Source organism: Monomorium pharaonis, chromosome 10 (assembly GCF_013373865.1).
Source record: "Monomorium pharaonis isolate MP-MQ-018 chromosome 10, ASM1337386v2, whole genome shotgun sequence".
Taxonomy (NCBI): Eukaryota; Metazoa; Arthropoda; class Insecta; order Hymenoptera; family Formicidae; genus Monomorium; species Monomorium pharaonis.
In genome coordinates this window covers 6,367,327-6,384,772 of record NC_050476.1, presented here as the reverse complement: position 1 = coordinate 6,384,772, position 17,446 = coordinate 6,367,327, and the positions used below count along the sequence as shown (strand labels likewise).

Genomic DNA, 17,446 nt, shown 5'->3' with positions numbered 1-17,446 from the left:
AATTAAATACGAAATGCTCTCGCGGCTTCGGCATTCAATAATCAGCTTTTACATATCATACATAATACATTGCTGGATTATTCACGATCAATCTTGAACGATTTTGTTCGCGAATTCGCATTAAAAACTTGGGCTTTCGGCAAGTTTTTCTGTATTAAGAAGTATATAACGTCGAATCTTATGCGACGATGAACGATGATCTACAATGCGTGAATAAAATGCAACCCCAACGTGCTCGATGCAAACAGTGCGCAAAAACCGAGCGTAGCTCGCTAAGCCGGCGCGTAATTACAGCGTGTGCAGACAGGTAACGTTTCCGTTTGAAGGATCGACATTGTCTCCCTTCCCGTATCCAAGAGCGGATTCCGAAGTCAGCCGCATATACACGTTTGCGGCGCAAACAAGCTCTCCCTTTGAAAAGCGTCTCGTTGCCCGCAAAAATGGGGGAGCATCGGCGGAGAGAGAAAAAAAAAGGATCCGGGAAAACGCGAAATCTCACCTTAAACCACCCGGAGATCTGCCAGTTTCCTTTGAAGACCCCGAAGTGGAAGCCAAATTCTATTCGCTGTCGCTGTACGTATATCTCTCTGCAGCGTTCGTCGTTATACATACGCGTATATGGATGTGTATATAGATGCGTTCGAGGGCGGCTTCCTTTCAGCCCTCGCAGCCCGTGACCATTATAGCGTAGCCGTAGGGTGTCTATGGGGTTGCTCGCGGGCCGAGAATCGAGCGAACGAGACGGGACGAGGCGAGGCGAGGCGAGACGGTCGCTATCGACCTTCCGGAAGGGTCGATTGTTGACCGAAAAAGTCGCCAATTTAAAAGGACCCCCGGCGCTTCTTTCTCCGCGAGACACACACGAAAGAACAGAAGCGAGACGCGGTGCGGAGAGGAAAGAGGGGGGAGGGGAGGGAGAATCGGCGCACGCTTGACTTCGAACAAGCAATTATGCTGTTACGAAATGTTTACAACGAGATTATTGTCAGCGGCATCTTGCGCCCCGGGTGACTGCTGCCTCGGCGGATCTTTCTTGTATCATCAGTTTTATTCGACCAAGGGACCCGCAGACCGCCGGCGGCGTGTCTTTTGTGGACGGAAATAATGTTACGCGCGTGCGACATCACGTAGCGTGCACGTCGCTTTACTAAAGTGCCCGACAAAATGAAAAGTACATAATCATTTCTTTTTTTTTTTATAGCGCCTATAAAATTATTTAATGTCGGTACGATTAAATTTCTTCTTCTCTCACGTGTAAATCAAGATACAGCACGTATCCAAATAAGCAGATAAAATTGTTTCGGTTGTGCAATAAACAAGATTAACGAGGAGGGAAAAAAATCATTTCGACGCAATTATTCGAGCAAACGATACGAAATAAAGTAACTGAGAAACATGTCCTTTTTTTTTACGCATGTACGTTACATTTCCGAGAGATAGAGAGGAACGTATTTGTGTGAAAAACAAGCGTCGTCCGACGTGACTCAAAGACAGATGTGTTGTATTGCCGTGGCCGTGGTAGCAGAAAATAAGAACTGAAAACTCAACGATATTTCATTACTCCCGGCAAAGTGTGTACACCACGGTGTAAGCGCTTTTTAAAGCCGATACGGTTGTTTGTCCGTCATTGCCCACCTAGTAGCGCAGGCTCGTTTAACAGCACTCCGCTGTTTGTTGACCCGCACGCACGCACATACGCACGCATCGAAAACAACGGCTGGTGGTGTTTGCGAGTCGGGAACGATCATACGTCTCGTCGCGTTTCAGCGGCTCGTCGCGCGAGCTCAGAAAGTTGTCGCGGCTGTTAACGCCCTATTCAATCTCCCGCGCGCAAAACAATGCATCCGGGACGAGAGATTAAATTCCACGGCTGCAATATGCAGTAAAGGATTAAGAGTTAATAATTCAAGAAGGCGCGATTGCGACGTCTAAGCGACCGCCGTGTCGCCGAGCAATAAAGGATGACACGACCGGACGAGGGGGAGGAGGGGGCGACGACGAGAGAAACAGGGGTCGAAGGTGAGAGGGGACCAACTCGTACCCGGGGACCAGAACGAATACCTACGTATCCGCTCGCACGCGCACGGTCCCGATTCGCCACGGTACGGATTCTTCCGCGTGCGGAATCGCGCCTCGGAAGAATTTGCATGCAAATAGCGTCGCGAATCCCGGTCGCGCGGCAACGGCGCGGCGCGCAATCAGTTTTGCGGTCTCGCGACCGTAATTGAATGTGGCGTAAATAAATAAATAATGTCGCCCGCGCGCGCGGCACCACGTCCGCCACCTTAAAGGTCGAGACTTCGATTAAGCCTCGCGCCTCGGTCAGCGTCCTCTCCACTCCTTTCTCTCTCTCTCTCTCTCTCTCTCTCTCTCTCTTTCTCTCGCGCTCTGTGTGTGTGAGGCCCCTCCGCGGGAGGACTTGCGTCCTCGCCTCCTCCGACGCGGCGCCGAAAGGGAATATTGCCGCAGCCGGAATTTTTCTCGAGGATTAATTTGCGGTCGGTCGGCCTCCCTTCATCCTGACTGTCAGGACTACCGGCATTACCGGCTACCGTAGGTATGTCCCGGCTGGACCGCCGTGCAAGCACGCACGACCGCCCGCTTCTCTCATCCCTTTCTTCCTTATCCGCGCTGAACCATATGACAATTAATTATATTATATTCGACAAATCCTCTTCTTCTCGCGCGCCGAGAAAACGTGCCGTGAAATCGACGTCGCCACCGCATTCGCACAACGAATAGCGCCGCGTAAATAAGCGTGTAATTAACGCTGCGGATTGAAAATTTTTTGTAATTTACAATCAAGTGCAAGTGTTCGTATCTATAAGATTCTAGTCACTTATTTTTATTTAATAATTATTGGCAAGTATTATCTAACGTTCTTTCTTTCTTATTATTTCTAAGGAAATGTCTAGAGTATAATATTTAATTTTTTTACACTAGACGTTACAGACACGTGCATTTGTTACAACCGTCGTAACTATTATTAATATCATATCTTTCATTTTTTCAGCATTAATACAAACAAAATGAATAGGATCAAAACAAAAAGATCAAAAAATAAACTATTTTAAAAGATGAATTCATATGATGAAACTTCGAGTCAGCGTCCAAATGAAATGTGCACAAGTTCTTTACTCACTCTGAGTGCACCCATGGAGACCAAAAAGTGTTGGTGCGCATCGTTCCTCTTTCCTCGGGATAAACTGCTGCATATTGCTGCTCTTTCCGCGAATGACCGTCGGTGTGGCTCAGATGGTGGCAGTAAAGCGAACAAAATATTTACTTGCTGAAGCAGCCAAGACTTCTATCCACTCGTCTTCCAGTTATGGAGCACTAACACAACCGTTTACATATTTGCTATGGCAAATCCTTTTTCTGTGTCGCAAAGATAAAGGTCGTCGCGACAACTATCCATTCTTCTGCTTAAGCTTGCTTGAGAAAATCTTACAAAACTAGCAAGAAAACTTTTTACTTGAGCAAAAATGCGTTGCGCGATCAATATGAAAAATAATAACTCGTCGTTTCAATCTACCGTTGAATAGTTGAGAAATAATGGGACAATTTGCTTGCAAAAATGACAAGTTGATTAGCTCGTTTCTCATCTAGCGTGTCCACGACAGGTCAAAATTGATTTTGCATGTCAATGCTGAAGCTTTGATGAATTTACTATTTTGTTCAGGATTGGAAATTTCAATATTATTTATCGAAATTTCGACAGATAGCACAAAGATACGTTTCGAATAATTTTAAAGAATGTATTTAGAAGCTTGTCTCATGAAGATGAGCTAAAACAGGAATGCCTTAGACGATCGCGCACGTATTCAGTCAAGCAAAGTACTGAGCAATTATAATAATAATCTTGATTATTAATTTTAGAACGGCTGTTACAAAGAGACGACAATTTATCTGTCACAGTAAAATTTTCTTTGTGCAATAAGCTTATGACTTCTGAAAACTTCAATTCAATAAAGCAAATTCTTCACTATTAGCATTAATTTCATTTAATCTACCAAAATTTCTCCTTATTCTCTATCCTTGAAAAATTACTTTTCTTCACGACAAAACTCAGCAAAATAATAAAAGAGGACAATCCATTCAAAAACTCCAATTATCAAATATTAAACACAAAAATTAATCACATTTTTAATCTCATTAATCCAATCGAGTTAAAAGGCTGTCATCAATATTAACTTTTTTTTTTCGAGAACGTTAATACCGCAATCGAGGGGTTGAAGAGCCGCTTTAATGCACGATGCAGGTACTTCGACCACAAATCTGTTCTCGCATTCGACTAAATCTCCGCGACGCGTGTGCCCGCCCTCGCGCCCTCGCAAAAAAAAAAATGAAAAAGGCTACCGGCACTCTCTCGATTTACAACTGCTATCGACGCACAATGTAGGCACGCGAAGCACGAAGAGAGAGAGAGAGAGAAAGAGAGAGAGCTTCTCTCGCCCGAGAGCGCGGCGGCAAGGGCCATAAAAATGTCAGAGCGTATCCCGAAGTAGTGCGATTTGCGGCGCACCGTATCCCAACGCATCGCCCGCTCGGCGCGGCAGCGGCATCCACTTTTTCTTCTCTCGGCATGCGCTTCGAAAAACATCCGTCCTGTATACCGTCGCGGGTGCGAATAGTGCGTAACGTATACACGGTGATATACGTAGCCGGCGGCGACGGGGGGGCGCGGCGGTGTCGCGCGAGCGACGCTCGCTCACCGGCCTCCTCCAACGCCAGTTTGCCAGGATCGCATCACCTCCTGTACGCATCGAGCTCTGGTCGCGCATCAGCGACCGACGTGCGGTCACCGCCAACGATTCGACATTGCGGCCTCTTCATGGAAGCGTCGACGATAAACCAACGAAACTTATTGCCTCGGCTCGCGGTCGGTGGTGCAATTTTTTTACGGCGACCGCCATCTCCTCCCCTTATTGACGTCCCCGGCGACCTTACCAAGGCGACCAAGTCAATGTACATCGTTTCTCCTCGTGCTTCTCCCCCTCCCCCATCCCCCGTCCTCTTCTTTCGTCCTTTCTATTTTCTTATGCGCATCATCCAGGAAAGGGCATCCTCTCGCCCCGAGAGGCGAAGCGCACGATTCTCTTCGGGCGAGAATTCGACGATTGCTCGGGGTCTATTGCTCGGAAGGTATCGGCGTATCTCATGCGTTCTTATTAGTTTCCGTGCCCCCGGATATCTCTCTGGAGCAGCCGGGGAGCACGAAAGGGCGACGCACGCCGCAGAGGGCGGCCATCGTCGCGAGAATACCCACCCGTGTATTCTGCATAATACTTATTTTATGCGCGACGGCGCGCGAGGAAACTCGGAATAAGAGAGACCGCGCGACAACGACGACGACGACGACGACCATTCACGTTTTCGAAAATAAAGCGCGAGTGTCTCTCTCTCTCTCTCTCTTTTTCTCTCGGTTATGCCGCATGGAAATTCCGTATTTGGCGGTGGCGAAGGGAGATGGAATTCCATTGGAATTTCACGACGCAGCAACGTCGCCGCAATCTCCGCTATGAACTTTTAAAGCCCCGCTAAACCATACAAGAGCATATCAATCCGTGCAATATCTCCGGAATAAATAGAGAGCGGCGACGTGGGTGAAAGTATTGCGCGCTTCCAGCTCAGGAAGAATCAAACTATGAATACGGAAACAGTGACATGGAAAATTGCGCGCGGGAATATGGAGTTGGTTGCAAATCGAATCCGCACCGAATGCCCGCAAATGTTGCGTAGGTGAGATTATTTATCACGCGTCACTATGCTCCCGCACTGACACGCGCATCCTTTTTGGATGCGTCACGCTCGAAGAAGCGGTTATACGGAGGGTGAGACGGGGCGTGATTTTTCAATGTCTCGGGACCGGAAGTTCGTGGAGGCTGCCCGAAAACCACGGAACAGCGAGACCTCTCGTTAGGCATCAGCCGGGGCATCTTTTTTTTGTCTCCCTCCATCTCTCCCTCTCCCTTCCGCTCAATGATCCCCGGGGACGATCGAGACGGGGATGACCGAAGACGCGAGATTCTACCCCACTCTGGCTTTTGACAAAAAGTGAGAAAGCGTGAAGATTGATGCCTCGGTCATCTTAGCACTTTGCCGAGTCACCGGACATTAGAGGGTCGTGCCGGCGGCGCACCCCGCTCATGGCGGAGAAACAGAGTGTAAAATGCATTTAATTCCCGTGTCGCGGAGATGAGGGTGGTCCCGCTAACTCCGGCGAAAAACCTCCCCCGAACGGCGAGTTTAACTGCCGATGATTTCGCACTCGTAAAATCAAGTGTCAATTCGGATATCTCGAACATGGCAAACCTTGTTGGAACGTTACATGGTTATCTCGTTAGTTACGACAGTTGGAAATTATGTATGACTATCGAAATTAGATTAGTTTCCCCAGAAAAATAAAGTTGATTAGAACTGATTGACATTCGATGAGAGAGAATAAAAAATGTCGCTGTAGAAATTTTTTTTTAATTTCAACTGTACAAGTTTTTTATATGATAAGGCAAATTCAGTGCCGCTCTCTCTCTCTCTCTCTATCTCTCTATCTCAAAACGTCGAAACTCTAATTATCTTACATTGCACGGGAAGGAACAGTGGAGAAAGTTGTTAGTGGACAGGCAAAGGACGTGGCTTTATTAGGCTGGTCATAATTAATTCTTGATCGAGCTAGCTGCGCCAAGTGTGCGTCTACATATTTCATCCCTTGGAAAGTCTATCCTTGTTTCGCGGTAACGAGAATTTCCCGTTGGGAGATGAATAGAAAATGAAAGCTCGCAATAGTGCCTCGCAAAATTAGAGAAAAAATGCACGAGGAGAGAATAGAGTAAAAAATTTCAGAATATTATTCAAGCGATATAGTAAATAAAAGAAATCTATTTTATTTCATATGTTATCTTTGAAAAAAATGTTCTTTATAAAAATGCGTATTTAAAGTACTTTTCATTATTTGCGCTCTGCAAGAAAATGCAAATCAAACGCTTAACAAATTGAATTAATAAAGAGAAATTCTATGTGAGAGAAATTCAAAGAAAATCTCTTTGTAAATTTATGTCGCTAAATTGATATATTCAGGTATTCTATTTTCCGGCTTTGTGTCCACGTAGAATTCACCGTGAGTTTATCGAATATTCCTCATAAATACGCATGCCGGGGCGATTAATAATACCGAACGAAGGGTCACGATGTATATCTCAATTTTATGGATCACAGATTTCGGAATAAAAATGACAAAAAAAAAAGAAGACTCCAAAGCGCTGCACCCAGCATAAGGTTACCGATCGCGAGGTTCTGCGGAACTCTGAAATAAATTAAGCTAATTTTGCATATGATGTCGACGGCCGTCCCGAACGATTCTACACCGTCTGTCGACACGACGCGTACAGAATGAATAATAAAACTGCCGGTACGGCGAAGGTGGAAAAGGCAGCGGCGGTCACGGGAACATTGGCGGACCCCCGTGTGCCCGGGCGAGGTACGACCGAGTCCATATCCGCACACGGCGCACGGCCGCGGTGTGCACGACGGCTCGCGCGCGCAGTGTTAATAAACGGCATCTGTCACCGAGCATTGCGTTGCATTTCGCGTTTTATGCCTTACGCTCGCCCCGGCCCGGTTTATGCCTCGGTTTATGCTTCGCACCGAGCGCGCGGCTCGCCCCGCGCGCGTATGTGTACCCGCGCGCAGGCACGCGTGTGCATAATATACCGAGGCGGTATTAGCGCATTTTTGTCCCTCTCATCCGCCACCCGCCCCTCACCTATCCGATAATCACGTCACCTTCGCCCGATGCTTTGTCTCCGATTTTTCCGCTTCGCTCGCCGAGCCGGAGGTTTTACGCCGCGCCGGCAAATTGCCGGCTCACCCGACGGCACATTCACTTCACGTGTTACTTAATACCGTATTCATTAGCGGAATTATCCCGGGCGTGGACTTGCCCGGGCTAGTCCCGATATAGCGGTGTTTCCGTTTTTCTGCCCGCTCCTAACGGGAATATATTTCGCTGTCGGCGCTATGAAAAAAAAATGAGAAGCAAGGCGGGGGTTGACAAAGAGCACGACCGTGTTTTGAGCCGATCGGCTGAGTGCACCGAATGAACCGTTCATTTTTCAATACCTCGTTCTGAAGCATCGAGATCATCCCTCACGGATTCGGCCCGCTCTCGCAAAAACACGCGACTTTTGTCATCGGGTGATGTACGATGCGATGTCCAGTCGTATCGCCCGCTAGACGCGAGCGTCGAAAACAATCGTTTGTCCTACCCTTAACGAGGTCGACTACTCTCTTATCCAATCGCATGGAAGATCTAAGAAAGGCTGCAAAACAAGTCGACAATGTTTTTTCGGTAAAACATTACCGACCGTACGTTATATGTACAATCTTTGATCTCTCAAAATAATGTTGAGATATAGAAAAACAAATTATATATATATATATATATATATATATATATATATATATATATATATACACACAAAGAGAAAATTTTCTTTAAATTTAATATACCGTTTTGTTCGACTATTCCAAAGTATATATTTCTTTGGTTTTAATAAATTTTAAACAGATTTCTTTAAATTTAATAAAATTTATTAAAAACAAAGAAATACATGCTTTGAAATAGTCGAACAAAACGGTTTATTAAGTTTAAAGAAATTTTTCTCTCTGTGTATATATAAAAATTACCTTTTACAATAAAAGAATATACATACATTCTTTTATTCATATTGATAATAAATATCATTTATTTTTAAAAACTTTTGTTTTATTATAATATATTCTTATTAAATTTATGTAGAAAAACAACTTCCATTATTATTAAATGTTAAAGTATATGAGATGCAAAAGATTATAGTTAAGAATTATCATTCGTAATGGATATGATAACATAAGATACGACTCGGTCTATGTAAAATTTCGCACGTACAAAATATGTGATAAAAATCACCACTGGAAATGATAACTAAAATTTTCTATCATTTCCTATTTGTCATTTTAAGCAGAGATAATTGAGATAGGTAATCTCGATTTACCTTGTTTTTATTATCTTATCTTTTTTGCGCGATAATAACGTAAGAAAATAATATTATTGTACAATCTTGAAAAAATTTCTATCACTATTAAAACAATATTTCTTAAAAATATAGTATATATAAATTTTTTATTACGCGTTCGTGTAAATAACAATCTATGGATTACTTGCGCATTCTGCATTAATTAAATATAAATTGTATTCTTCTCTTATATACTGCACTTATCATATATCTATTATATAATTAATATAACAAACGCTTACTTATGAAAACTTGAAAAAGCCTATTTAAAAAATTATTTAAACATTATTTTCGACAAAATATTATAAATGCGTAAATGATACACAATAATACAGTTATATATGTATAATAATAATTAAAAACAATTAATTAACACGGCCGAATAGATCCGAGAATTTATACAAGTCACGATATTTGTCCTTTAATATTTTTTTAATTCCAATTATTAATAAAAACTTGGTCATTCGACTTTAGCATTTGTTTTATATATAATAACAATGATGTAATATGTCGCAAATAAGTCTCTATTGTACACTTCAAGCATCAATCAAAGTACATACGTGTATTGCAACACCTTTAAAAGCAGCAATAATTTTCCAAACATATAATATCGTAGGTTTTCACATTTCTCTCTTCTCCAACTCGACCCAAAATCCATCAGCAGGTTGCAACGCAAACTCTTTTTTGGTGAAAATGACAGGTTCGATGGTTTTTTCCGTAGTTTTTATAGTGAACTTTTGCAAAAGATAAGCTATCAGAATTTTCGTCTCCATGAGAGCAAATCGATTGCCGATACATTTCCTGGGTCCGTGACCGAACGGCAGATAAGTATACGGTAAAATATTATCTTTATTCGTCTCGCTGAACCTTTCGGGATCGAACTTGTTCGGATTTGGAAAGTATTTCGGATCATGATGTAAACCGTAAACGGGAAGCATCAGTACATTGTCAGGCTCGACGATAAAGTTCTTGCATCCCGGTCGCGATGGCGGTAGTTCGTATCTCTTAGTGCAAAGTCTGTCGACTACGATCAACGGTGGATACTTTCGGAGAGTTTCGGAAATCACCATGTCCATGTAAGTCATCTTCATCAGGGAGTCGTAGGAGATCTCGCCGTTTCCTTCGGCGAGATGCTGTCGCACCTCCTCGCGCAAGCGATCTTGAATGCCTTGATTAACCGCCAGTTCGTGAACGGCGAAGCACACCAGCGTCGAGGTCGTGTCGAAATTGGCCAAGAAAAAGAAGAAAGCCTGCGAGATGATGTCGTCCAAGGTCATCTTGTCATCATCGTCTTTCTTGTCCCGAGCTTGTATTAGTAAATGGATCATATACGGTCGGACGATACCTTGCTCCTCCCGCGCTTTGATGGTCTCCCCCACGGCAGTTTTGAAAAACTTGGACATAGCCGACGGAAATATAGTCATACCCATCAATTTGGCGACCCTTGGACACGTACGCATAAATATGAATTTGGCGATTGATTTCAAACCACTAGAAAATTTGATAGCTTCGACGCCTCTCGTGTAAAACTCGTTATCTTGATCCTTCGTGGAGTTTACGCTTATGCCAAAAGCCGCGTTGACGATCACATCGTTGGTGTATCGTCTGAAGGCCCCCTTTGTCTCGATCGCATGACAGATTTCCGGATGGTCGACCAAATAATCAACAAAGTCCTTACAGCATTTCGATATTAGATTGAACATGAACTTCATCTTGCTGGCGGTGAAAGAGGGACTCAGTGTATGCCTCATTTCCTTCCAACGATCACCGCGCAGGGCGAAGACGTTCTTGCCCAACAGCGGTTCCAATTGTTTGTCGACAAAACTGCGGTGATCCGGGAAGTGTTCGAAATCCTTCATCACGACGTCTCGGATCAGCTCGGGATCGCGCAGTATCACGCAAGGTGTGTTAAACTCCATCATTCCAACATATTTAGCCTTCGGGTGATAATCGTATAAAAACTGCCAATAATCGACAATACTGATGCTACCCAGAAACGCTTTCAAACTCGTTAAAAAAGACGATAGCGAATTTGGCACATAAGGCACGCCCTTATTCTTCCAGAAAAAAACTACACGATGCAGCACGGCGACAGCCTTCAGGATGCCGATGACGATCAGAGTAGTAAACAGCAGCGCAAAGGGCGACGAAAACCACGACGAATCCATCGTGATAGTAATAGGATGGTAAACAGACAAACAAAATGCTTCGTCGAACGTGGCGTAATAACTAATAAATAAGTATACACGCGTTACGGGGATTTTATCGTAGATGAAGATAGAGAGGGACTTAAAATATGCCTTCCCTGCTTAAAATAATAGATAAAAAATGATAGAAAATTTTAGTTATCATTTCTAATGGTGATTTTGAATCACATACTTTCGTATCGCACTTGCGAAATTTTACGATAGACCAAGTCGTATCTTATATGTTATCATATCTATTACGAATAATGTTTCTTAACTATATAATCTTTTGCATCTCATATACTTTATAACATTTAATAATAATGGAAGTTGTTTTTCTATATGAATTTAATAAGAATATATTATAATAAAACAAAAGTTTTTATCATAAATAATATTTATTATCAATATAAATAAAAGAATGTAATGTATATGCGACTCTATAGTATTTTATCTACGTGTATATGGAGACAGAGAGAGATTCATATACGATACGGATGGCAAAGTGCCTCGTTAAGGGTCGTGAACGTTTCGCTATCGTGAATTTTAATCGCCGTCCTGACGTTCAAAACATATCCGACATAAATAGCAACGTCGACCTTAATCCGAAGAAACGTTCCCGCTCGGCATCAAAACGCGGATTAAAATGGTGCAGGCCAACCTGCTAGCTCGGAGCACGCAGACTTTTCGCCAGCTGTCGGCTAGAGCCACGGTGAACTCATTCGTGAAATCCGATCGTAGGTTGCACCACTTCATCGGACCCTTAATCCGTCTCAACCCCCTCAAGTCTTCGGCTTGGTTAAACAAGCATGTTCCGCCAGTATCTACCGGATTAAAAAATCCCGATCCCGCAGTATGCTCGTCCACGTGGAGTTTCGAACGACAGCGGACTGAGGAACTTCGTATTATTTTAATTTTAGTCTAATTTTCGCGTAAATCTGTTTACAATTTGCGTACCATTGTTGCTAGAGGGCGATAGTTAAAATCTCTATTTTAATTGTGATCCATCAGTCGTCGATCCAATTTTGATCTAATTAATAAAAAATATTATTAATATTCCAATATGATAGGCCAACGCAATCCATTGCATCCAATAAACAAATATCGGATTAGCATTCGAATTCTAATTATCTCAAGTTCAAGCGTCGCAGAGTGCCTCACGGGTTTTTTTTCAACCCCCTCGCCTTCCTCCCCGACTGAATTCACGCCAGAAACATCGCTCCGATTTATCCGGCGCAGCTTTCCGAGTTAAACTCAATCCGATCCCCCGGCCGCGAGTCTCTGACAAAAGTAATTTCATACTGTCGCGCAGGATGGTCTTCCAGCATGTGCGGTGCGACGCGGCGCTTCCACGTCGATGTAATCCTGTAAACCCCCCCGTCCCATCGACGCGACGCCGTTCGCCAGGCGACACCATGCAAACGGCCGCGTTTCGTCCGTTCGTGTCGAGCAATCGAGCGCGCGGAATGCGACGATTGCAACTGCCGTACGTACATACATACCCCCAAATTCGAGGCAACGGGAAAAAAGAAGGAATGAGAGAGTGAAAGAGAGAGAGAGAGAGAGAGAGAGAGAGAGAGAGAGAGAAACGGGCAGATATCGGGCGCGTTACGTGCAGCGACGCGGTAATTAATAATTCCGCGACGAGGTGTCGGCGGGAATTTTCAGGTGTCGATTCAACCGAAAAAAATAGCGACACTCCGGGCAGAAAAAAACGACGGGGAAAATGGCAGTCTGAAAAAATGGGCAGATGCATCCAACATAAAGCCTCGGACAGAGGCAAAAAGAATAACGAGGATCGTCGGGGCCGGTTCCACGGTATGATCCTGAAAAATCACAATCTATTTCTCATAGCGCGCGCACTCGCGCTTTTGGAAAAAAAATGGTCAGCTCCTAGCGTCCATTTTTCTCTCAATAATTAAAGCATCCATTCCTACGATGCGCGGACGCCGGGTGGGACACAATGGTCGCGTGTATAACCCAACGGCACATATTATCCATCCTTACCCTATAAATCAAGGGCTTGAAACTGTCCGAAGTGAAAAATTAAAATCGATATTTATTAGCGCCCATCAGTATCCCTCGTAGCGCGTTCATCGGCAATATGAAACATCTCTCTTGGTTATCTCGTTTTAAATATGCTTAAATCACGAAGTGTTTTTTTTCCCCCTTAAAAAGCACGTGGCGTTTTATTTTCCAAAAATGTATCGCCGACCTCGCGCTAACGAAACGAACGAAAACAGAACGTGAACGTAATCGATAGCTACGGCTTCGTCCCGTAAAATTCTCCGCGCGTTACGCTAATCGATCCCCGCTATTCAGCCTCCGACGGTACGTACGGACGCGTTTCAAATCCGTGCGCGGCCCGGATTTGCAGGTGGAGTCACGGGAGAAGCGCGTCATACACGCGCGCGCGTGACCGCGCATCCCATCGCACGATAATCCCCCGGGGTTTCTCTGAGCGCATCTCGAAAAGAGGCCATATGTGTGTAATACGTACGTTCGTGTGTGTGTGTATGTGGGTGGAAGACACGTCGAACTCCGACACCGTTGTATATAATAGATGAAGAAATGATGCCTGACATCGCGGAGCCATTCGTCAGCACGCGCACGTGCGTAAGCGCTGCTCTTTAGTAGACCATGTTCTATCTGTTACGTATGAACACATACACGAAACAATTCTGCCAAGGGCCTATGCAAATATTTAGACTCGTGCAGCACAAGGTACTCTCTCCATCTGCAAAATACACGAATTGTACTCCGCAAAAATATCCATCATTTTCACACGAATGAAAATAATCGAGCCACAAAATTATGACTTTACACATACTTAGATTTGTGTTACGTAACTACGAGATAGCCTGGCATATTTGCATCTATGTTACAACTTATTTTTTTTTGTTTCAGATTAATTTGTGCATTCTTGCGCCAAGCGATGCGTGGTATGTGATGTGAAGGACATAAGCTAAGAGCTGTCAGAGGCATTTCGGGACCACCTCAAACACAAGTGCACTAAATCAATCCATTGTCGGGGGGGGACGACCCGATTCCACCGCAGGTTGACTCACCTTTGCGACAAAGGACCCGCGCGTACGTAACTGTGGAACGTCCCTCTGATGGGCGCATAAGATCCCTCAGAGGTGCGTCAAAGCCGCGCGTGTACGCGCGCACGTATCTCTACATATGGTGCCCATGGGAACCTTTTGACAAATCGTCCACGATCAGTCAACCGCCCTCTCGATCTCGCTCGCCCCCCCCCCCTCGCGACCAACCGCCGCTCCACCTTCCCTCCCCCGTTGGCATCCAAAAAGTCTTTTACATCTCTCCGGCCACGAAGAATTCCGCTACGAAATAACAGCGGCCTTAATGGATTCAGAAGTGGCTACGATTTCTATGAAGCGTAATAACGTTACGCTGATTTATCTCCGCTTTAACCCCGGCGGGCATAGCTCGCGGTACGCGCCGTGAATGCGTATGTAATATCGTTTAACCCGGGCATTGTCGGGTTCAAACGTATGTAAAGTTGGCGTGACGATCGTTGACGAAGTGCACGTCGTGCAGGCCTCAGGTTCGGCCGGGGGTCACGGATACGTGATCTCGAGATCGTTTCCTTATTATATGTCGAGCGACCTCAAGCCGAACGATGCGGTTTGCGCCGTTACTATCCCCCTCACGTTGATTTTTACACCTCGATACGCGCAAAATATCAAAATTACCAAGAGGAACCGATATTCTGAAATTCTACTGGTTAATAAAGCATTAATATTTTTGTAATAACTAATACATTCATTTTAAAATGTATATCGTCGAGTCTTGTTCTAACTAAAAGAGCCTCTCGCCTGTAGATACCGCAGAGTAAATATCTTATCAAGGTTCAAATATATTTAATGCGAGTGCCATTACCAAAATTTAAAAAACCCTGATAACAATAGGCATTCTGGACATGCACAAGATAAATGTTTGCATTATTTCTGAAATGTAGAACCTCAATCATGTATACGAGAGTACATAATTAGAAAATCCAGATTTCCGGGGGCAGCGCAAGAGATAATACTATAAAAGACTGCTATGCAAGCGGGGGCGAGACGTAATAAAGCGGAGTTTTTAAATGGCCACTAAAGCACGAGCAGCCTCAATCATAAACGAACGTATCTTAAGCAAGGACTTCTTTTATCTCTCCCCTATTATTTCCACCCCTGCCTTTTTTTTTCCTCCGCCGACTACGCGTTTCCTCGTTTTAACGATAACAATTAAAAGGACCGCCCAGAAAGCTAATTATCACGCGGACACTTTTATTAGTTCTTTTTCGCTTATAGGGCTGCATGGGTTTGCGAATCTGGCACGGATTTCCTTTAGTGACCCGGAACATTTCCAAGATTTCGAGTATAAAAACCTGCAGAAATTAAAACAAATAAATGACTAATTGATAAATTAGTCACTTAACTAGAACGAAATGATTGTATTTAAAATTGTTCGTTATAATACAGACCGACGATTCCCAACAATTTTGGGGAAACGAGTCGATAATCGCGCGTTGATAATCTTTTTCTTCCCTCTTCTCTCTTTCCGCCCCTCCCTCTATTTCTCTCGACATGTGTTAGTCACACATCGCGAGAACGTGTCTACAATGAGATTCACACATATCATTAAGCGCGTTTATCTCGTTAGCATATTATCTCCGGCGATGGTGCAATTACGCGCGGCACACGACCGCATCCGATAAGAACGAGGAGCGCTTGTGTCGAGAGCCTCTCGTGCTTCGTGCGAAGAAAAGTCGCGGCTGCAAATGCTAATCCAATTAGCTCATTAGATAATTACATCGCACCGTCAGCATTCATCTTCTATCCGATTGCGAAACGCTCTTGTCACGTGTTGCGATTACGGGAGCCAGCGTTTCGCGAGTCGTGCAGGATACGTGAATAATGACTGGTGGACGGAGATGCAATTATTTTTGCGTTCGATCACCGTCCGTGAGGCGCAAAATCAATTTTAATCTCGCCCGTTTTTTCGATTGCTCTCACTCTAATGATTAAATGATTAAAATAAATGATGACAATGAAGACAAGCTTGTAATTATCATGTCATTCTATTTAGCCTGGATAATAAAAGCTATATTTTTAATCAGAAAAGTCTATTGTTTAATTCTCAAAGTGTCAAGAAACTGTGTCGAGAAAAAAATTAACGAGCAATGCGGATCGATAGTAATGCATTTCCACCGTAACACATACCGGATATCAGACCTTTAAGCAGGATTCCACCACTTTCCTCCCGGGCACAAAGAAGCACTTTAAAGAGAGCTGAATTGTTTCCGCCTGTATATCCCCGGCCAAAAGTGCGATAGTCACATGCGAATAGCCGGCGAAGATTAAATTCCTTCCAATAACGCGACGCTTCGTTTTCCGCATCCACTGGCACATCGATATACCGGGAGAAGCGCCGTTACGCGAAAGTCGAAATGAAACGGCGGGAATGCGGCACGGCGACCGGGTACTTCGGGGGGGCGTTATCGCGAAACGAGTATCGCAACGGCGGTACAAATTCAACGCTTTTTCTCTCTTTCTCCCCGGCGGTGCGGCGAGGCCGAGAGGGAGAAGGGCGCTTCGCAGCACCCTAATATCCCCCCCCCCTCCCGACACGTAACGGTTTCATTTCTTCTCCTCCCTCTATTCCCACCCACCCTCCCGTGCGTGCCCCGTTCCTCCCGGAGGATAAACGATCAGTCACACCCTGCGACTTTTATTTCTCGCAATCGTCCTCGCGCGTCTCGCAGGCCTAGGATTGCCGGTCTCTCTCCTCTCCTTTCCTCTTCCTTTCGCCTCGTCGCTTCCCTGCGACGCTTCCTCGTTGGAGAGACGAGGCGGTTTATTGCGCGACGTAAACTTCGCTTCGTAAGGATTCGGCTGCTGATTGAAAGGAAATTGTATCCTCGGTTGTTTAAGTTAGACGATTCCCTGGCGATTGTTCGCAAACGACAGCGACGCCGATAGTACGACGATCAACGATTGATTATATGACGCGATTAAACCGATAGGTCAGGTCAATTTCTTTTTAAATTAAGAGTTCTTAAATCATATTAATAGTAAGAACAAATGCCGAGCTATTATTTATATTACTCAGTTTGTTAGTTAAACACGTGCTATATAATAGAAAATAGTTTTATCAATTTAAAATCACGAAGCTTATAGAAATTTAAGAACATGAATATTT

At 44.3% G+C, this 17,446-nt stretch overlaps 2 protein-coding genes across 10 annotated transcripts in view; both read right to left on the bottom strand.

Moving 5' to 3' along the window:
• Window positions 1-17,446, bottom strand: part of LOC114255312 — a 285,016-nt gene that overhangs the window by 194,042 nt on the left and 73,528 nt on the right. Inside the window, exon 3 of one of the 9 annotated variants that reach the window (XR_004964950.1) lies at window positions 3,143-3,336. The exons of the other annotated variants lie outside the window; for them this stretch is intronic. The gene's annotated coding sequence lies outside the window, so the exon portion shown is untranslated. The remainder of the gene's footprint in view (window positions 1-3,142; window positions 3,337-17,446) is intronic. 9 annotated transcript variants of the gene reach the window in all.
• Window positions 9,147-11,221, bottom strand: LOC118647816 (cytochrome P450 9e2-like). Its single transcript, XM_036293400.1, has one exon. The coding sequence runs from the start codon at window positions 11,219-11,221 to the stop codon at window positions 9,674-9,676; it is 1,548 nt and encodes a 515-aa protein (XP_036149293.1). The 3' UTR covers window positions 9,147-9,673.